Genomic DNA, 22,770 nt, shown 5'->3' on the forward strand with positions numbered 1-22,770 from the left:
TGCCCCCCCATGCCTGCCCCCCACACTTGAACACCTGCACCCACAGCCCCCCAAGGCTGACTCAGGGAGAAGGACTTGGAACAGGCTTGCCGCTTTCATGTACTTGTGGCTTCTGGCATGTTTGTAAGCACCCTCCTACCGTTCATTCTCTTAGGTTGCTGATGTGAGGGACTTTTGAAGTGGGAATGGGGGAATGGGTCCCCCATCTCCCTACAGGAGACAGAGACCTGCAGTGTCCTTAGGGCCGCCCTTCACACTGCTCGGGCTTCTTCTCTGACACCTGGAATCAGGTGCCCAGCCCAGAGGTGCAGGCCATGTCAGCAGACTGCACCAGCAGCCTTCCCTGCCCAGATCCCCGGCCAGTATCCTTGTCAAAGTCCCTCGTGGACTCCCAGGCCTCCTGGGATCAGTCACCCTATAGATGATTTCCCATAGTACTACCCCATGAGAAGTATCTAAACTATCCCTAATTTTCCTCTCTTTAAACCCCACCTATCTCTGGGGCGCCTGGGGGGCTCAGTCGGTTGAGCATCCAATTCTTGGTTTCAGCTCAGGCCTCGATCTCAAGGTCTTGAGTTCAGGCCCTGCATTAGGATCCACCCTGGGCATGGAGCCTACTTAAAAAAAAAACAAAAAAAAACAAAAAAACAACCAACCAACCACTTTTGTCAAGTCCGGTTTTTCTTATAAAGGGGAAGTTTCTGATCAGTGGAACTGTGCCAATGTAATCTGTAGTTGAGGTGTTACCTGTGGTTTGACTGGGGAGTTTCTGGAGAAACAGTGCCTTACCCTAAAGGTGGGATGCTAATGGGGTAACTTCAGGCGCTGGGCACGATGGCGGGTGGGGTGGCCTAGGGCAGAGGGAGCCTCTGGGATAATTCCACTGAGGCCCACGCTTCTAGGCCTGCAGCCGGCCTCTCCCCCGAGGAACAGGAATGGGGCATGTGGACCTCACAGTGTCTGTGAGAGGCAGGAGGGTTCATCCTATGATGCTGTTCTCCAGATGGGGCTCAGCAAGAGCACCCAGCTCACAGAGTGCTCTCTGGACTCCCCTTGGATGCTGGCCGAGAAAACAGAGCCTTCTGTGGTGGGCAGAGCTGACAGTATGGGAAGGGAGACCACTCCCAGTCTTTCGGTTCCTCTCACTAAGTCAGAACATCACTTGTCACCCGGGGAACACTTCCTCCGTCTGCAGCAGAGCCGGTGCCACCAGGGTCCGGCAGGGGGGTGGGGAGGTGCCAGACATGATTGGTACCTCCGGCTTCCTGCCCTTTCTTCCCACAGACCTGTGAGCGAGCTGGCGTTATTTTTATCTGGGGACACTGGCGTGGGTGGCGTTTTGTCAGTGTCATCTGCTGAATGAGGTTGCGCTATCTGCTGTCCGGGCCCCCCCCACCAAATAAGCAGTGCTAAGCATGCTAAGCTGTTCGCGTTTAAAAATACAGCCAGGCTGATGAAAGGTAATTTGCTCACAGGGCCGACATCCCAGCCAAAGCACAGAGCTGTCAGTTCCAACCCAAGCTTTAGCCGTACCCCAGTGGGCTTTGAAGGGCCGTCACCCATGAGGGCTCACACTTTCTTTAAAATCATAATTCTGTGGCTGTCATCCACAAGAGGGAAGACGGCCCCTGGACCCAGGGGAGGGGGGAGGTTGTGGACACTGATGCTGGGTGCACGCTAGCCAGCAGGAACTCCAGGCTGAGTCCAGCGAGAGGGCTGCTTGGCACACGGGTATGTGACAGGGCCGTCCCCAGGAGGTTTCTAAAGACGGTTTTGGGAGTCGGCCCTCATAGGCTTGGTAGAGTCCCTCTTGTTCCCCAGTGTCATCCCAGTGCCTCTGAGTCTTGCTGTGTCTTAAAAGGTTGCCCCATGGGGTACAGGAGTGTGTAGGGGTTCCCCTGAAGCAGTGGCCCTCAGTGGGGGCAAAGGGAGTGATTTTTTCCCCCAGCATATATTTGAAAATGTCTGAAGATTTTTTTTTTTAATTTTCATAACTCAGGGTGAGCGTGGGGAGCTTTGACTGGCACTGAGTGGGTAGAGGCCTACCGAGCACAGGACAGTGACCCACAGAAAGGAATAATCCAGCCCCAAATGTCTAGAATACCAAGATTAGGCAAGCCTGCTCTAGCAGACGGAGCCTCCTCCCACCACCCAGTGTGTAGCTTGACAGGAGGCCTCTGGTCAGTAAGACCATGGGTGGGGAAAGTGACGGGTGCCAACTGGCAAGCTTGGGACACGTGGGTCAGTTCAGCATGTGTCTGTTGAGCCCCCTACCTTGTGCAAGTCCAGGACCCAGCTGGATGCTGAGGTGCTGGGGAGCAAGGTGTGGGCCCTATCCATCAAGGCCAACCACCTTGTTTTGTAGAGTACTTTCTGTTCTCCCAGTGCTTTTCTACCCATTTCCTCCCTCATTCAGTCTTCGCCACCATGCACGGGCCTCATGGGACAAGTATAATCAGCCCCATTTTGTGGGTAACCAAACTGAGGTAGGCAATTAACTTGCCCAAGGTCACATAGCCCCAGAGCAGCGGGTCTTCTGGGCTTTCTGTTGGATGATTTCTTAGGAAAGCTAGCACACCCTTTTCCAGTTCCAGAGCTCCCTCTTCTCTCTTGGCTCCTGTTGGACCCCATTTTGATAAGGAATCATCCCTTGTTTCCATCCACCTTCATATGAGCAGACACCTGAATAAGGACAGAAGGAGCTTCCCATCTTGGCATCTATCTTTTTTCCTAGGAAACTTCCCTTTATAACCCATTCTAGAATCATCTTATATTCATGCCCTCTCCGACCTCTTACCAAAGCCACACTCAGATCTAGCAGGGGAGCTAGGCACTGGCGGAGCAGCCAGAAGATGGCCTCCCACTGTGCCTCAACAGTACCCCCTCCCTGGCCCTCACTGCCTCAGAGACCTCCATTCATTCGCTCATGTACTCTGCAAATATGTGCCAAGAGCCTACTATGTGCCAGTCTCTGGATGTCTATTGGGGAATAAAACAGACAGGATTCCCCTGCCCTAGTGATGTTTGAGGCCCATTTGGGAGAGGCGGTCACCAGGCACATGAACCAGCAAGTGTCTGTCTCCAAATTGTGTTGTGTGCTAGGAAGAAGAGCCAATGATACAGCGATGGGGCAGGGACCGGCCTAGAGGTTCTACTTAGAGAAGGCTGGAGGCCTCTGGGATGAGAAGACAAGAGGGCCAACAACTGAAGCTGGCTTTTCAAGGGTCTGTGTGTCCTCAGTCCTGGAGAGAAAAGTATGTGTGGAGAAAAAAAGGATTTTTCTTCCCCAACTCTTCCAGTATTTCACAGTTAACACAGCCTTCAGCAGAAATATCCTGAAGGCTTCCTTTCAAATTAAGTCATCAAGAGTCTCCAAACTGCTATTTTATACCCAGCTCTACTCTCTGCCAGATATGTGAAGGAGGCAGAAAAGAGGAGGAAGACACCAAGAGGCTTTCAGGATAGCCAAGGAAATAAAACCTTTCATGAGACTCGTGCTAGCCAGGATGTCTGCTCCCGGTGGAGTGCTCCCCACCCCTGGCCCACCTCTGGCTCAGTAACCTTATGTCAGTACCACACACTGTTCTCTCCCTGCACAGAAGCCATCGCCCACACCCGATTCCAACTCCCATCATATACAGGCCAAGGAGCGGGAGGTCAGTTGGGCTATCCCATCACACCTGGCATGGACGTTCTTGGGGCCCAACTTGGGAAGGCCAAGGAAGCAGAAAGAGGAGAAGCTTCTACTAAGTATCTACTCGGGCCAGGAATTTTTCACTCGCATGCTGTCTAGCCCTCTCCCCTTTTCCCACATGGGGATGTGAGGCCACGAGGGGTTTTGGGGCTTGCCCAGGTCCAAGAGCTAAGTGGGAGACCAATCACCCAAGCCTCTCTGGCTTTTGGGCCCTTTATGTGTACCTTTGACACACCAGTGTTTTTCAGACATTTTTAGCAACAGTGTTATTTTTTCCAAACTGGACTTCAGGCCTGTCCTCAACCATGTGAAACAGATTCAGTAGAGGGTCTGGGCCAGGCACTGAGGCTTTCCAAGTCTGCCCACCCCCCAGCCGCCAGGCATCCACCCCCACAGGTGGCCAAAGCCTCCTTGGAACAGCATAAGGGCCCCATATGGTCTGCAGTCCGGAGCTCGTGGCTCATCTAGAAGGGCCTGGGTGCTTCCTTCAGGGATACCCCAAGCCCTACTTTGCTGGGCACAGAGCAGACATCCAGTCCACGTGGAAAGGCATGTTGTAATTGAGGGCACGTTCAGACAGAGCCTGAGGCAAACAGCTTCCATCCACATCTTTGTGGAAAAGAGCAGGCACGACAGTCACTTCCACATTCATACCTCCATGTGGTCTTTATAACCGGGCCAGGAGCCAGGATCCGTGGATGTAAATTTTGGCCTTCTGGACCTTGTGTCCTCCTCCATCCCAGTTCCCCTGCATGAACCCCACCCTAGTTGTTGCCTAACTATTGTCCAATAAACACTTTGGGATACAGCTTGATAAAAGATAAATGCACCCCCATTCCAGCTTCCCTGAGGGATAATGCCCCATAAATGTTAATGTGACTTTTGAAGACTCCGTCTGTGGCAAAGTTCAAAGTCGAGGGTGGATTTGGGCTTCAGGCTGAGTCATTCTGGAATCCCCATTATAGGCCAAATCTTTTCGTGAGCATTTCAAGGGGTTTTCTCAAATTCTATAAATAGTTTAATAACGCCTGCGTAATCATCTATTTTTATCGCCAGCCTTCCAGACGGCTTCAGAAGCAATGGGGCTGCTCATTGAAAGTAAGATTTCATGTCCTCAGTTCCAGCCGGCATCCAGAGTGTGGCCTGTGGGCCCAGCCCCAAGCAATGGGACCCAGACAGCAGTTCTGACTGTGGGAGGGTACCCAACTTTTGAGGGAGAACCCGGTCCAGGCAGAAACTCTGCGAGCAGACCCTAGGAACCTCCAAACCTGGAAGACCTATGTTCTGTGCCCCTCTCCCCCAATCCCACTTTCCTCACATGGAAACCTCTGGACAGGGCACTTGTCCCCTGTGTGCCTTGTTCCTAAAATTGTGGAACATGGGCACCATAAGCCTTTCCTCGTTAGAGAGGGTTCTCAGCGACTCCTTGGGGTTTCACACCTGTTTGTCACTCCGTCACCCTGCTGACCTTGTATCAGTGGCATAGTCTCTTTCCATTTTACAGATAAGGAAACAGAGGTGCAGACAGGCCTGATAATTGCACGGTGACCTGCCCAAACCAGACTAGTGCCCCTTTCTTTTCTAGTCAACCTACTCCTGGAGCTCAGCATGCCCCCTCCTTCCCCACAGAGAGCCCTGCATCATGGGTAAGACTTACCTGGGCCCCGGGGATGACATGCATTGGAGCCCACAGCCACTCTCTGGGCAGGATGGCAGCCAGGCAAAGGGGAATCTGGGCTCTGCAGAGTGACAGGTGGGCCCTCTCGTCTGGAGGGAGCTGCGGGGAAAGGCAGGGCAGAGGCAGGCATCTGTCCTGTCTACAGGACACCTTTGGAGAAGAAGGAGCCCCAGAAGCCAAATCAGAGACCTGGGTCCCAGCCCTACCAGCCTTAGAAGTGTGAGATGCTGTGGGAGGAAGAGGCAGGAACATTTGTAGGAAGTTCTTTGAAAAGAAAAGTGAAGCGTAAATGTTGGGTGGTCCTATTACCCCAAAGTCAGCCTGGCAACCAGGGGACCTCCCACGCAGTCTACTGAATGTCTGGTTACTGAGGGCTGCCCCAGGAGACTCCAGCGAGGCTCCGACTCACCTGTACCTGGCAAGCACCTGCGGATGTCTTCCTGAGGCTAAATGAATCCTATGCCACCCCATTCAGAGGCATTCCAGCCCATCCACTGGTATTCCTTTCTGTCCAACAGCAGCCTTCTCTGCCTGCTCAGGCTGAAAGGAAAACTTTCAGCCTCTTCTGAGGGCTTTTCAAGGCCACAGTCACAGCAGGTGCTGGCTCCCCCTCGCCTGATAATGAGGCTTCACGCCTGCAGAAGTGTGAGACAGAATTCCCACTGAATCAGCCTAACTTCTCGGCTTCTCCCCACTGCACCCCAGTGCTGCTGCTTCCCGCACCCCACCCCCCCCATACAGATCAGCCGAGCTGAGCCAACCTGACCTGATTTTGCCAAGCCAGAAATATTCTGGGTGCTTACACCCTGGGAGCCTTGGAAAATGTCTCCAGAATGTTCTAGATTCAGCTGCAAGTGGCTGATGGCTGTTCCCAGCCGCATCTTGTTCCTTTCACCTGGAGCCAAGTGCCAGAAAGGAGGCACTCTCAGCCACAGTGCCATGAACCATCAGTAACAGACAATGTCTGCAGAGATTTTTTTTTAAATTATTATTATTAATAGTTGAAGGGCTGGGGTTTGGGGCATGATTTTCATCTCTACTGATTAGAACAGATTCGAACTCATCCAATAATGTTACTCTCTCTTCATGCTTTCGGGTAGGAACCAGAGGGCGGTAGTCACCACCAACATGCAGAGAATTTGGCACAATGCCCAAGAGTGTTTCAGGCATGTGTGAAGGCCACAGCGATGGTCCCAGACCCCCGTCTGTGTTTTCAGCGGGCAGCTGTTCTGTCTAGGGTCGGTCACAGCACCCCACCCACCCAGCCACAGAACTGACCACTTGGGTCTGTCAAATCAGGAAACCCCATCTCCACTTCCACGTGATTGGTCTGAGGGATGGTCATGTGACAAGCAGAGCCAATCAGAATCTGTCCCTGGGATTTGTGGTTTAGACACAAGGAGAGAGGGTGTTCTGTCTTCCTTTGGCTCACAAGCCATTATGATAGAGATAGGGGGCTACCAACCCTCATCTTTGGCTTTTGCCATTACAAAGGGAGATCCTGGCAGGAGAGACAGTGGTCTATATGCACAAAACCAAGACAGGCAGAGGCAAGAGTGGGGAGGGCCAACTCTGGCATTGTTGTTTTTGCCCCCCGGGAATCAGCTATGTCCTTGGACACCCCCCCCACACCCCTCCTATAAGGCAGTTCAGGCCCTGTGCTAGTTCGAGATGGCTTTGGTATCACATGGGTGGATGTCTGGTCCATGCACCAGGGAAGTCAGGGCTACTCAGGGAAAAGTCCAGCCTGGAATGGGAAAGGACATGTCCAAAGGCAAGAAGCTGTACAGGGCCCAGCAGACATCAGAAATCAAGACAAACAATCAGTCGTGGGGTGGAGGCTGCAGCCCCAGGCGCATACCGGTCTCTGGGGCGCCTTCTCCCTCCGGATGAGATGGGAAGCCACAGCAGACTGCGGCGGGAGCCCGAGGTCAGATTATTGCTGTTCCGGAGTCGAGGTTTTGCAAAATCCCCAGGGCCGGACCTCCATGCCTAACAAGACTGAGCCAAGACTAGCAGCTGTGGCCACGGAGTGGCCATCATGCCCAGCTGTGGGTGCAGCCGGGTGAGCATACCTCTTAGTTGGGGCTGCACCCACAGCCTGCCAGAAGGATGGGGGGGCAGAGGGCAGTGGCCAGGTCTGGGGCCAGCTCTGGTGGATAGAATGACTCAGGTTGCAATGACCAAGAGGTCTCGCTGCCACTGGTTAAAAACCTACTGTGCACCAGATACATTGCATATGCCACTCCTCGAAGCTAAGAAGGTCTCTCTGACCTAGTCATGATCCTTCCATGGGTGATCCTTCCACGATGCTGCCCCGAGTGGGTGTGCTAAGGGCAGGGTGTGGGGGCTACCCAACAAGGATTACCCCAGACGCAGATGCCTACCAGATGGCCCCTCCTCCCTCCTCCCTCCTTCTCCTCCTCTCCTGACCCAGGACTGTGATGGAAGCAAGCCCCCCCAGCCTCAGCCCACTCTCCTTACCAACTCTGCCCAGCCATGTGTCCTGATCCCTGGCTCTCAGCCCCATTTCGTCTTCCTGCCTGGGGCTCAGGAATCTGTTCGTTATTCAATCACAGAAGATGGGCTTGTTGTCACACCGATCAGTTCTTTTGGTCCTAATCACAGAAACTAACTTGAGGTGGCTTAACTTCCCCAAATCCCTTTTCATACGGATTGAGAGGGGTCTTGTGTCCTTCCCAGGGAAGGACAGAAAATGGCACGCCCAGGACTCTCTGTCTCGGGCCAGGGAAAATTGATCTAGCAAGTCTCTAGGTTCCCCTCCAGACCAGCTCTAGGTTTGGGAATTCCCCTGCCTCTGCCCCTGGGAGGCAGTAGTCGGGGGAGGCCTCCCTAAGGAGCTGACACTGAAGCAGAAACCTGAAGGAAGTGAAAGTTTGAGCCAAACAAAAATAGAGCACCTCCTATTTGAAAATGATCTTTGTCTTTCCAATATAAAGAATCCCATCAAATCCTCCTGTTAGCCCTCCAACCAATGGACACGGAGGAGGACCGAGACCGACTCACTGCTGCTGGGCTGTCACCAGCTCCTCAGCCCCTGTCCCTCCCACATCTCATCCCAACTTCTCCAGGAAAAAGAAACTTCCTGCCAGAAGTAAATAAAAAGTGCACTTTCTCCTCCCCGCTGGGGAGATGGCAGCCGCAGCCACCTCTCCGCCCAGAAACAAACCAGAGTCGCTGGGGATATAGAGTGTGGACGGGCAAATTTCCCTGGGTCATTTGTTTTCAAAGAAGGAGAAGGAAATGATGGTGAGGTTGCAGGGATCGGAGGGGCCGTCCATTGACTCCGGGAAGTGTCAGAATACAGTGTGATCCTTGTGCCTAACCCCTCCCTCCGCTGGCTTGCTGGGAGCAGCATCTCCCCAAAGCAGTGGCTGGCAGGAGGGGGGGTGTTTTCCCCCTATGCCTGGGCGCAGCTGTTTTTGGCTTGACCACAGGACTCTATCATGCCAGAGTTCATGTGGTTATCAAGAGCGGGGGAAGAATTTCCCAGCATGCCTTGAGAAACCTGAGCCACTGAATGGCTTTCAGGGTTTATTGATGTGGTCGGTGCAGGAAATAGCAGTACGTCAATAAATAGTTTTAGGCAGGAAACAGGGCTTAAATGGTAGCCTTCAAGTTGGGGGAAAAGCACTAGGGGTTGCAGGGAGGGAGCCTGCCGGTCAGATGAGAACCCAGAGCCAAATACCCAACTTTGAAATGGTTGCCACCAATCTGAGGCCCCTTGCTGGTTCTGGATGCAAGAGGCTGATGTTGAAGGTAGAGCAGAGACCCAGGGGACGGCTGGTTTCGGATGGCAGAAAGGAGCTCGTTGTTCCAGAGGAAAAGCTGGCAGCCTACAGCCTGCATGCCCAGAGGAGACACACAGCTAGTTTGTGGTGGCCTCAGAGCTGGGCCTGTTCACAACCCATTTCCTCACACTTCCAGTGAAAGTCAACGCTAACCCGTAGATCACTCTGGGAACTGCTCTGTCCTCATAAAAAAAAAAAAAAAAAAAAAGTCAAGGGAAAGGGTCACAAACCACCAATTTCTTCCCAAGTAGCTGCTTTTCTGATTATAAAACATGTTCACAGAAAAACAGAGACATTCAGAAGATAACAAGAAGTAAAAAAATAAAGGTCATTCATAAATCCATACAAAGTAGACTTACATTTACTGAGAAGGACGGTTCATACCTTGGGTGTTTCTCATCTTCTTCCTTAAAAAAAAAAAGAAATCGTGGGGTGATTTTTAGATGAGATTCTATTCTGATCTAATCATTCTAATCTTGGATGAGATTGCAGAGTACAACGCAATTTTGTTTTCGCTTTTCTCACTTAGTGTCATAGAGCCATTTTTCCCAGCTGTTATAAACTTCTCATAAACATATAATTTTTAATTGGTACAAGGATTATCATTGACCTAATCATTCCCCTATTGTGGGATACTTAGGTTGTTGAATTGTGTGTGTTAAGCTTATTTTTCCTGTTACATTTAACTATTGCCTTATGGTAATTATCCCAAAATGCAATTACTAGATCAGACAATAAAAACACGTTGAAGACTTATTTTAAAATTTTTTAGAAAAATATAACCAATTTTCACTGTGCGTATATGAGAGTGTCTGTTTCTCTCCATCCTCCCCAGGATTGACAATTACCGGTTTTTAATATATTAAGATAGTAAGTAGGAAGAAAATAGTATTTTCATTCATTTGAATGCTACAGAGATTTAATTAATTTGTTTTCATTCACTTATCAGCAATTTATGTTTTGATATATGAATTGTCTTTTAATGGCCTCTCCCCATCTGTCCATGAGGGATTTAGTATTTTTATTACAAATTTGATCAAGCTATTTATAGGTTAAGAGTCTTACCCTTTGTCACATTTATTGCAGACATTCCTCCCAGAATGTTAATTGCCTCCTAAATGTGTTTGCAGTATTTTGATGCATTTCTTTTTTGTGTGGATGTAGAAAGCCCCCCTCCGTCCAGAAATGTGATTGTCTATCAAATTCTTATGGTTCATCTTCTTGTTTTCTTTAACATTTACCTCTTTATTCCATCTGGCATTCATTTTAGGGTTCAGTGTGAAGGGAAACTCTCGCCCCCCCAATACTTAGACAGCTGTACCTGCAGTGAATAATGCTCCCTTTGCCGCTGATTTGTGGTCCTCTGGGGACCAAGTGATAAGTCCTTTTGGATGCTGAGTGTGTTTCTAGGCTATGTGATCTAGCTGTCCACTCTGATGTCGGTTCCTCACCCTTTTCATTAGTAAAGCTTTAGGATAAGTGAAACATAGTACTACTCTTTACAATTTTGATTTTAGCTATTTCCCCCTATTACTCTTTTGTTTTTCAAAGATATGATGGGGAAGGGGCAGTGAGAGAGGGAGAAAGAGAATCCAGCAGGCACCACACTCAGCACAGAGCCCAAGGTGGGGCTCAATCTCACAACCCTGAGATCTTGACCTGTGCAGAACTCAAGAGTCCAAAGACACCTACCTGACCAGCTGAGCTACCCAGGTTCCCCCTCCCCCTGCCTCATTACTCTTTCAGATTACTTTTAGGATTATTTTTTTCAAGCCTCCATTCCCCCTTTCCCTCCAAAAATTCCCCCTGGATTATAGAGTACAAACTGGAGTTATACCTGTGAATTATTTCAAAGAGAATCAGCATCTTTATAATACTGTCTACCCATTAAGGAATATTATGCATTTCTTCATTTGTTGAAAACTTTGTCCAAAATCCCACAGTTTGGTTTAGCGATTTTCTTCATAGAAATTTTGCACATTCTTAAATAATGTTAGGTCAGTGTTTTTATTGCTTTAATAAATGAGCTTTGGTACACTAAAATATCTCACTGGTGAATCCTATCATTTAAAAAGCTGTTTATTTTTGTATACTAATTTTGCATTCTAAATACACTTATTAATTAATTAGTGGCTAAACGCTCATGCTAATTCTAATCTTTATTAGAGAGTTCTCTTGGGTTTCTCATTTGTATAATCATATCAAATTACTTGTCTCCTTCCTTCCAAGAGTCATGGAAGTTGCTACAATTTTCTAATCAGGCCTATTGATGTAATATAGTATGTTCATAGATTTCGTAATACTAAATCATCTTTGCCTTTCTGGGATAAAATCTACTTGGTCATCATGAATCCTTTGCTAGCATTTCATTTAGAACTTTCACATCTACTCCACTAGAACTTCACTAGACCTTTCACATCTACTCCGATTAGAAAGATGAGCCCATAGACTTTCTTGTTTGTAATTTCCTGTCAAGGAAAAATTTATCTTTTTTCTGTTCTAGGTCAGTCTCCATTGCAGAACAGCCATATAATTTTTTGAAAATTTAGATCAAATTACCTATCAAAATCCTAAGTTTAGAGATCTCCTAATTCAGAACTTTTCATTTTGTTTTATGAATTTTAGTCATTTCTGGCCTTTTATTGATTTTTTTTTTAGTGAAGTTTGATGATACTTATTTTTTAAAACATTTCCTATTTTATCATTTTTTCCCCAAATCATCAGCATAGAGTTGTAAATAGCTTTTATTGTACTTTTTAATCTACTATATGTCTCTTTTTAATATTTTGATCACATTTCTCATTTTATTTCCATTTCTTGATTTTACAAAATTTCTTTTCTCTGTTCTCTAATTAATTAGTTTCTGGCTTTATCTGTATTATATCGTTTCATATACTTCCTTAGTTACTGGTGGCTTTCTAATTTTTTTAGTCAAATGTATAGATTAATAGTAGTCAGTAGAAGTATGGGATCCACATATGTAATCTTTTTTTAAGATTGGCTTATTTATTTGAGAGAGAGAAGAGCATGAGTGGGAGGGGGCAGGGGGAGAGGGGGAGAATTTCAAGCCAATGCCCCAGTGAGCGTGGAGCCTGACACAAGTCTCAATCCCAGTAGCCTAAGATCATGACCTGAGCCAAAATCAGGAGTCAGATGCTTAACTGACTGAGCCACCCAGGCGCCCCTGCATATATATCATTTCAAATTTAATAATATATTATTTTACCCAGTATATCCAAAATTTCAGCATGTAATTTGATATTTTTAAAATAGGAGACATTTTACATTCTTTCATACTAAGCTTTCAAAAACTCCTATCTCTGTTACACTTAGAGAATATCTCAGTTTGTAGAGGCACATTTCAAGCACCCAGTAGTTCTATGTGGCTAGTGGCTACAGTACTGGACAGCATAGGTTTAGATCATGTATTTGCTTCCCTTTGTAATACCCCAAATAGTTAAGGCTATAAATTTGTTATAGCTTTGACCACATCCCACAAGTTCTTAAAATTCTGTATTTCCTAATCTATTATCATATATTTGATTATATCTTTATTCCACCCGTCTTTGGGAGACTTTTTTTTCCTTTTAGGTGGGAGGAGGTAGAGGGAGAGAGAGAATCTTAAGCAGTCTCCACACCCAGCATGGGGCTCAATCCAAGACACTGAGATCATGAACTGAGCTAAAATCAAGAGTTAGACACTTAAACCACTGAGCACACCCAGTCACTCCCTTTGGGAGACTATTTTGAAACATCCAAGTAGTTGGCTACTTTTTAATTGTTCTTAATTATTTTTCTTTTTTTTTTAAGATTTTATTTATTTATTTGCCAGAGATAGAGAGAGAATGAGAGAGTGTGTGCACAGGCAGGCAGAGTGGCAGCAGAGGCAGAGTCTGGAGAAGCAGGCTCCCTGCAGAGCAAGGAGCCCAATGTGGGACTCGATCCCAGGATGCTGGGATCATGACCTGAGCCGAAGGTAGCTGCTTAACCAACTGAGCCACCCAGGCATCCCAAATTGTTCTTAATTCTTGGCCCAAGTATGTAACCTGGAGATTTCTGTGCTTTGAAATTTAGTGTGAATCACAGCTTACATGAGGTCAGTTTCAATTTAGTATTATTAATTACATTACTTAAATCAGCTAAGTAGTTAAATTTTATTAATCAGCCATCAAATACTAGCAGTTTCATTTCCAGACGCTATTCTTCCTGTTTTTTTCTTATGTTTCAATAGCTTTTGTTTTATGTATTTTGAGTCTATGCTACACAGTGTATAATCTTTTTTTATTTATTATGAATGTTAATTTTATTTGTATGTAACCTTTTTATCTTATTTGGTTGTTATCTTGAAAACTACTTTGATTTTACTAGCACTTTAATTTTTTTTGCCCACAATTATTTTTACCCATACATTTATTTTATATATCCTATTTTCAGTTCTGCTAATGGTTACTAGTGTTTACTTTTAATACTTTTAAAGGTATACTTTAACTTCTATGATTACCATACTTAGGAAAGAAGCAATAACTTCTGAATCCTTCTGGTCTTAATTATGAAATGTGTATGCTTTACCATCTTCTGTTCCTCTCCCACTAGTATGTATCGGTCCTCAATGAGTTAATCTTAGATTATTAAATCACTACTACTATAAAATTCTTATTCAAATTACACTTAAAGATTTAATAACTTCTCTTTCAAGGGCTATTTTTGGCTTTTGATTCTGTCTTACAACCAAAGCTATAATTACTTATTTTGTTAAGTCTGTAAGTCTAACTGGTTTCCGTTTTCACTTCTGGTCCTTCTATACCATGATTTCCTCAAACTGAATCTAAATTTTGTTGGCTGGGCATGCATTTAAGAAAGTTTTTAAATTTTGAATTATTTTTCATTGTGACCAAAGAAAGCACCACCTAAGTAAGATTTACCATTAATTCAGTTGGTTATATGTGTATAGTTCAGTCGTGTTAAATGTAGTCACATTTTATATACCCAACCTCCAAAACTTTTTCATCTTATGCAACTGAAACTCTAGCCCATTAGACAATCCTCCAGTCCCCTCTCTCCCTGGCCACCAGCAACCACCACCCTACTTTCGTTTCTGTGATTTTTACTTCCCTAGATGCTTATGTAGGTAGAATCATACGGTATGTGTTCTTCTGTGGCTAGTATATTTCAATTAGCATAATGTCCTCGTGGTTTACCTGTGTTGTGACGTATGTCAGAATTTCCTTCCTTTTTAAGACTGAATAATATTCCATTGCATACACTTACCACATTTTCTTCATCTGTTGGTGGGACATTTGGGTTGCTTCCCCCTTTGGGCTGTTATGACTAGTGTTGCTATGAACACACATATACAAATAGCTCTTCAAGACCCTACTTTTAATTCTTTGGGGGATATACCCAGAAGTGGAATTGTTGGGTCATAGGGTACTTCTACTTTTAATTTTTTTTAAAGATTTTATTTATTTATCTGACAGACAGAGATCACAAGTAGGCAGAGAGGCAGGCAGAGAGAGAGGAAGGGAAGCAGGCTCCCCGCTGAGCAGAGAGCCCGATGAGGGGCTCGATCCCAGGACCCTGGGATCATGACCTGAGCCGAAGGCAGAGGCTTTAACCCACTGAGCCACCCAGGTGCCCCTATTTTTAATTTTTTGAAGGACTGCCATACTGTTTTCCGTGGAAGCTACGACACTTTGACTTTTATTTAAGATAAGCATGTAGGTAGGACTTTGAAAAACCTTTGCTTATTATGTAAGATGCGTTTCTCCTGCTTTCACTCGCAGCTGTGTGTGTTCTTTCCCCCACAGACAAGGGAAGATGTTGTCTCAGTGTCTCTGAATTTTAACATCAAATACAGAAATACAAGGCCAACCATATTTTTGTTCCTTTGTAAGAAACCTAGGGGTTTCCCGCCCCCTTCAAAGCTGTTTTTAGAATTTTTCTTTTTCTTGAAATTCAAAAAGAAGATTCTCCTGCTAAGTATCCATGGTGGGGTTCCGGGAGGCTGTGAGCCCTTTCTGCCTGAAGAGTGTGTTCTTCTTTGGCTTTTGGTTTTCAACTCAAAGTGTTTCCCTCTGCTCTCTTTAAGTCCTGTATTCTGGGATTCTTTTGAAAGCCTCTGTAATTCGCGGGTCAGACACCCGTCCACACAGTCTTCTCTTCCTCTTCTTTTTCATTTGTTTATCCTTGTCTTCAACTTTCTGGCTGTCTTATGTGGGACTTTTTCTGCAGCGCACATTCTGTCCTTCACTGCCTCTGGCTCACGCTCTCGTGTCACTGTGTACCTCTCGTTCCCACCAGTTGTCCCCGAAAGGCCTCTTACACTTCATCTCAGTGAGGGGGCTTCTAGCGAGTTGAGTGTCCCTTTTTTCAAATGCCTCTCCACATGTCACAGAATCCATGCTGTTGTTCTTATGGACCTAAAAGCCCACACATTTTATACTGGAGTCTTTAATTTTATTTCTTCTTGGTATATGGTTATCATTTTCAAAGCTATGCATTTCCATTCGGTCTTCAGGGTAGCTAGCAGCCCCCTACTCTGCTGTGCAGGATTTTCCCGAAGATGGCATATTGTTTTTCTCATCCCTTACCCTTGAATGATGAAGGCCCGGTTTGGTTTGGGGGTTAGCTGTATGGGTCGACTTTGGACTTCTCAATGTCATGCTGTGGCACCGTAGAGTCTCCCTCTCTCCGTGGGGGGTTTCGTGTGCACGACCCAAGTTTGATTTCCAACATTTAGCAGGTGTTTGGTTTTCTAGTGCATGTTGCTAGCCCCAAACAGAGTCCTCTCTCGACACCACTGATTATCAAGAGGAAATTGAGTCAAGCTGTAGTTCTTTGATCAGATGCAATTATTTTTTTAAAACTCTGGTTACTGATATGCACTGCCCCAAGCCTTTCCCTGCCCAAGAGGGCTTTGCCTGAGAGCAACGCACCTCTGAGCTCACAGGGTCCCTTTGGCCCCCAAATCTGCAGGGACCAGAGCAAGAGCAGTTGCTGCTAGGAGCTGTCTGGGTGCACAGGACAGGGTTTGCAAGTAATCCCAGACTGCCTACCAGCTGGGGAGGCTGAAGGTCAAGCTACCTACCAGTCTATCTATCTACCCCTAACCTTTGGTGTTCTGGGTGGGAGGCCAAGCTGCTCTGGGGAACTAGAGCTTCTTGGTGATAGCACTTGTGTTCTTGGTGTTACCTCCCCAGTCTGGGGAGGAGGCTGCTGGTGAACGGTTATCTTCCTTCTCGGCATTGTTGTGGGGCTTTCTGCTTCTACATATGCCTGCTTGGGTATTCTTATAGGAGATGGGAAAAGGACAAATCAGGCCCTGGTGAGGGGCCCCATTTGAACTCCCAAGTCGGCACCTATAAAAACCTGGAGGTGTGGTTCTCGGCCATGGCCGCACACTGGAATCACCTGGAAGGCTTTCACACATGACCAGTGTTCAGCCTCCCCCCACCCCGCCACCCCGTGGCCAGATACACAAGCCTCTGTGCAGCAGAGTCCAAGCCTCTATAGCTTCGAAGTTCCTCTGGATGCCTCCAGTGTCACCCAGGGGCGAGAACCTTTAACCCAAATTCGAGAGCAATGGTAGAGCTTGGGTTCTTACTCAGATTCTAGTTCTAAGTGACCTTGGTCAAGTCTTTTAACCACTCTGTGCTTCAGTTTCCCCCATTCTACAATGAGAATGCTAATGCCTGCCTCTGCTCTGACCATGTAAGGATATAGTGGGATAAACACGGGCTAATGATGGTGGAACTACCTAAAGACTCATGACTTCAAGGCCAGCAGTCCAGGACCCTTTGTAGGCCTTAGGATGGTGGGTAAGGTCATTCATTCATTCGCAGGTACCTAGAGAATGACAGGGCAGCCCCTGTGGACTCCCTGCTCCAGGCTCTATACTAGGAAGGAGACCCCACTACTTTTGGAGTTCCTGGCTAAACCCAGGGAACACTTCTAGGGGCGCTGCCCTCTCTCAGACTCCAGGGTGGGAGCACTCCGGGCACTGGAAAACTACAGTTGTACACAGAGAGACATTTCAGTGGGAAGTGAGTAGAGAAGCAGAAGGCCCGAGGGTCGGTGTGGGGCCTATGAGATCTGTGAGCTTGAGTGGACTTCCAGGGATAGTACGAACAAATGGCTTAGTGGAAAATTCGGACACAAAGGGAGTAAGAGCTTAGACTCTGAGGTACTACGTTTCCATGAGAAAAGAAGTAGGGAAGAAACTTGGTTTCCAGAGTAGGCAGGTCTGGGTTCAAATCCCAGCTCTACCATTACCACATAGCCATGGGCAAGTTGGTTAACTTCTCTAACCTCAGATTCATCATCTCTAAAATGGGACAATAGTAGGACCTGCCTCATGGGATCACTGTGACGATTACACGAGACGTTACAGTTCAGGTCCTTGGTTCAGTGTCTGGTGCATAAGGAGTGGGCTGCCACCACTCTCCTTTTCTACACACACACTTTAAACTGGTGAAACTCTGACATGTATAAGCCATGACCCAGACTCACCAAAAGCAGGAACTGGAGGGACATCTCTTGGAGATCTTCTCTTCCAGCCCCAAATTGGCCAGCTGAGGAGGCTGAGGCCCCATCTGACCTTTGAGGTTTCTAGATACCCCTTCCATCCTACATAAGGGACAGACATTAACTAAGAAGATCTTCCTTCTCTGGAGATTCCAAGATTCGGGCATGCAGGAGAGTACTCAGCCAAAATACGTGGTGAGGAGGGGTACTGGATGGTGGGGATGGCATGGGGCATGTTCTACATCCTGTTCCATCCCGTGCCCTATTCCTCTTGGTGGCACAGTCACCCAGACCCAGAATCTTGTTGTCATCTTTGAGTCTTCCTTTTCCATCAACCCTGAAATCCATCATATGGCGACTCTTTATCTTGGCAATGTCTCTTGTGCCTGTCCTGTATCGGGCAGCTAGTGCAGCTCAACTGACAACCCCAGGAATCCTCGTGGCACACGGTGTTGTGTTATAGTTACATTATGCGTGTGCGGTGCGGGCTGGCTAGGGGCCACCTGATCTCGTCTAGACTAGGGTGGGGCCCTGCTTCACATGTCTCTCATGTGAAGAGGTCCCTTTGGGACCATCAGACCAGCCCACAGATGGTCTCTCATGCCAATAGGAGAAACACAGGAGAGTAAGCATGGCTACATAAGGCCTCTTAAGGCCTCTTAATGCCTTAGATCAGGTGCTCCCCCAGCCCCGGTCACTTCTGCTGCATTCTGTTGGCCAAAGCAAGTCATATGGCCAAATCCAAAGACTAGAGGTAGAGGAAATGTGTTTCTGAATATAATCTAAACTACCACAGTTTCTTCTCTCTCGAACGCCAGAGAGTGTAGTTCCATTCAGCCTGCACTTTGGCGGGGGCTGCCTTCTTGTCTCTGCATCCATGCCATATTACCCTTGTAAGGAGCACAGATGTGACCGTGGCCTTTCATGACCCACCCAGGACCTTCTCTGCCAACCATCCCAGAGTGCAGTTCCTTGGCTGGATTCAGTTCTCCATACTCTAGCCCCTACCCTCTTTCTCAGCCCTGCCTCCATTTTTTCCCCATCTACACCACCTGTGTAGGACCCAGACTGCGTTCTACCTCGCTGTTTCCCAAACACCCATGTTACCCTCCCCACATCGTTGTTCTGTCCACCTGAAATGCCCCACATTCCTGGGTCAGCATCCAGCTCTTCCGTGGCCTTGATTTCCTATTCATAGTGACAATGTCTGCCTCCGAGGTCCCAAAGTCCTTTCACCTGGACCCCACAGTGGCTTTGATACCTTCTCTTGTATCACAGTTATCAGTGAACATGTCATTTCCTAGTCCTTAATACAGTGCCTGGCACACAATGGGGCAATAGTGCTGTTAGAGAGGATGAATGAAAGTCTCGAAGCCCCTTGCAGACAGGGGCCTTAGCTGTCTCTAGCCCAGTGCTCGAGCCATCATGGGCCTCAGTTACTGATTGCTGATGTGCCGGGCAATGTTCTGGTTCCCTCCCTCCTGCAGAGGGGGCATGCACTGGGTATTAGCAAAGGGAGGTGGTTTAGGCACACGGAGTTGAATGGGAGAGGTAATAACTCTGGGAAAGGTGTCATCGGCCCTTCCTCTCCCTCCCCCACCTCAGCACGAGGGCCAGTGCAGCAAAGCTAAGGGACCCCCCCCCCAATCTAGGAACTGAAGAAGAGGTGCTCTGGCCAAAAGTCACGGTGGCCCCTGCTACCCACAAGTGAGTGCCCCACCCTCACACACCGGCCAAGGGTCGCCCATCCCACCTTCTTGAAAGCCTGGGGTTTACCAGTTGTCTGGAGCCAGCCCTTAGAGAGCAGGTACCACAGTGAAGCAGGCTGACCCCTGCAAGGCTGACTCGGTCTCTTGTGCCTCCACAGAAGGACTTCACCGTGCGGGAAGAGCTTCAGCAGCAGGACGTGGAACGCTGGCTCGGCTTCATCACCTTCCTGTGTGAGGTGTTCGGCACCATGCGCAGCAGCACGGGCGAGCCCTTCCGCGTGCTCGTCTGCCCCATCTACACCTGCCTCAGGGAGGTAAGAGACCCGCCTGGCCGTGCCCACTGCCCTGCCAGGGAACGCCACCCTAGAATGCCTGTTAGCAAAACTCCAAAGGGCCAGGAAAGCTGCGAGGCTCGTACCACCTGGAGGGATCCATCCTTCGGTGAACAGGAGTGTGACTTCCCATGTTTCTGTCAGCTAAAGCCAGGTTTTAATAGATTGAGTTTATAGAGAAGGAAAAAGCCCGCCAAAGGAAATTATTAGTAACTCAGACTTCAGGAATTCGTCATCTAGAATGCTGCCTGCCGGGAGGGGGTCTCTGACAAATATTAATTGAATGAATGGTTCTTTGGTCTGGATGCGTTTACCATTAAATTATTTATTTTAAAAAAATACTTGCTTCTAAATTTCATCTGAAAGAGAAATAAGAATAACCGAGAAACTTCTGAGGAGCGAGAGTTCAGTGACGTACTTGCCCTGCCAAATGTAGAAGTCCACTTTAGAGGGTTGTCGTGGCTCCTCTCGGGGGCCAGAAGCTGGGGGCTAGAAGCTGGGGGCTCGTTACAGGGCGGATGGTGTCATGTAGGGAGAGGTCGGTGGCTCAGAACACAGCCTTGAGGGCACCAAATAGGACTGTATTCCAGTTGTATTTTTGAGTTGGAGCCAACAGGACCTGCTGATGTGAGGTTTTGGACAACAGAGGAAGCGATGTGGGATCCTGGTTCACGGGCCTGGTGGCGCCATTTTCTGGGAAGGGGAGGGCTCAGAGAGAGACAGAGTGGGGATGGAAACCAGGAGGTAGGGTTTTTTTGTGTTTGGACGACCGGGTGGTCATGCCCGGAGAGTTGTCCCACTGTTGCTTGGGTAGAAGTGCCTGATAATCAGGATGAGGTCGGCCTTGGGACACGGAATCAAGCGTTGTGTGAAGTGTGTGTGTATACTTGGTGCTCAAGGCTGGGACCAGGTGAGATCCCCCAGGGGGAGGGTGTAGCTGGAGGAGTGGCCGGGCCACGGGGAGGCGGTGGACAGGAGAGTGTGAGTGTGGATAGGTCTTTGGAGAAGGGTTTCTGTGAAAGGCAACAAGGAGGAGGAGCTTGTCGACTACAAGGGGACATGTGCAGTCAGGGGACGTTTTTGTGTTTTGCAAAGGAAGAAGATAATAGAGCAACGTAAGAGAAAGGAGAGGGCCGTTGTAGATGCTTTTGAAGCATCCGTTTGTGAGAAGCGGGGGGCTCGCTCCCGACTTTGTGGATGCTGAGGAAAGCAGAGTGTGCAGTCCTCTCTCAGACATAAGCCATTGGCCTCTACCGCTGAGCCCAACATACTGCTTAACAGATGCGTATCAATTCATTATTGTTTCTCAGATCGGCAAATGGCCTCCTCCGACAGTATGTCGCTCTTAGTGCGTCCTAAGCTCAGGACGCAGTACCACAGGAGGCCATTTCTCTGCTCTTTGCCTCCCTGGGGGGGTGATCTGAAGGCAGCCCTCTTGGACGATGGCCACTCGGGGTCCTCTGATCCCTGCCTGAGTTGCCCTGTGGCCCTGACAACCTGGCTCAATGCAGGGCAGTGACCTGGATTGCCCCAACACGTTCCCGCTGCGTGATCTGGGCCCCTCCCGGCGCTGCCATCACCTGCTTCCCCGAGCAGGAGGCAAGGCCACCACTGAGCGCTGGCCCCTGGCTGCCAGGACACTTCTAACACCGCCTGAGGTGGCGCGAACATTCAGATGTGAGATCCGCGAGGTGCCAGGAGGTCTGCGCAGGAAGCAGGAACCGTCCCCTCATGCACACTTGTTTGATGCGTTCCACTTTTCAGGGCAATGTCACAGACACAAGTGCCTGTGCTCTCGGTGAACTCAGAGAATAAACAGTCCACCCAGGCCTCGTGCCATCATGCAAAAGGGGAAACCAGGGCCCCGCGTGCCGAGCTTTCTGCCGGAGGCCCACGATGAGGTGATTCGAGAACCAGCCCTGGGCTCCCATCCTGCCTCTGCCAGGTTCCGGCTGTGCCTTCGAGGGGAGAGATCGCCTGCGCTGAGCCCTGGTGCCCCCTCTGTAGGGGGCTTGCTCTGAAGCAGGCTGCTTGCTCTGAAGGGGCTCAGGGAGAAAGACGTGGTGTGGAGAGAGTGCTAAGTGCACCAGGACAGGTACATCCGAATGTGAAAGGAAATGCCCCGGGGACTTGTTCTAGGGCAGAGTGGCTCTCCAGGAGCTCAGAGTCCTCCAGGTGGACCAAGGGCCAGTCTTAAAGGGGCAGAGAGGCTGAGTGCCCTGCGCTGGGACACCTAGCCGGTCAGTGCCAGAGCTGGCCGAGGGCTGTTCCACTACCAATCGGGAGCTCTTAGCTTCCCTAATACAGGGCCTTAAGAAGAGATGGGGACATAAAGGGGTGTCCTAGGGATCATCTCCGTCCCCGCAGAGAGCCTGTGCCTTTCCCAGCTCCCTGGAGATAGACACCTGAATTCTCAGAGCCTGTTGCTGCCTCCCCTACCTGTCACACACACACACACACATACTTCCACTGAGGCCTGACTGATATTCCCAAAGCAGGTTCGGTCAGCTCTGAGAAGTTTCTAGAAGCCAAAGCTACTGCTGCTGCCTCTCTCTGTGGTGGAAAAGTTTAGACTTTTCCCCTGGGGCCAAGTAGATGGCTGACCCAGATGCCCACCCTACCACCCTAGGCTGGGTCCTCCCAATCCTAGAAGCATCCCAGGCCTGTGTTTTCAGCTGCCCACTAGACAAGCCCCTCCAATAAGATGTGATCAGAGCTGCGCCCCAAGGCCTTCCTGCTCAGTCCAGATCCCAGTGCAGGCCCAGACTCACCCTTCCGGCCCCCCACAGCCAAGCAGCAGCCCAGAACTCACCCAATTAATTACCTGTTCTTACAGCTGTAGGTCACTCTACCCTCTGCTTCTGCACACCCTCCCTGGCTTCCCCTGCTCCCCTTTCCTCTGGGCCTTGATTCAAACGAGACCCACGGGCCATCTTGGTGTGAAAAGCTCATTTAGAACAAACCTAAGAGGAAGATACAAAATCCTCACAGCCCCAGTGCAATCTCGGGGGCCCCAGTGCAA

General features: G+C 48.6%; 1 protein-coding gene across 4 annotated transcripts in view; it reads left to right on the forward strand.

Moving 5' to 3' along the window:
- CTIF (cap binding complex dependent translation initiation factor) overlaps window positions 1–22,770 on the forward strand; it is a 279,477-nt gene that overhangs the window by 223,447 nt on the left and 33,260 nt on the right. For all 4 annotated transcript variants that reach the window (XM_059409620.1, XM_059409622.1, XM_059409623.1 and 1 more), the window contains one exon: window positions 19,575–19,730. In XM_059409620.1, the coding sequence (XP_059265603.1) occupies window positions 19,575–19,730 (156 nt within the window). The remainder of the gene's footprint in view (window positions 1–19,574; window positions 19,731–22,770) is intronic.

The sequence above is a fragment of the Mustela nigripes genome, chromosome 8 (genome assembly GCF_022355385.1).
Source record: "Mustela nigripes isolate SB6536 chromosome 8, MUSNIG.SB6536, whole genome shotgun sequence".
Classification (NCBI taxonomy): domain Eukaryota; kingdom Metazoa; phylum Chordata; class Mammalia; order Carnivora; family Mustelidae; genus Mustela; species Mustela nigripes.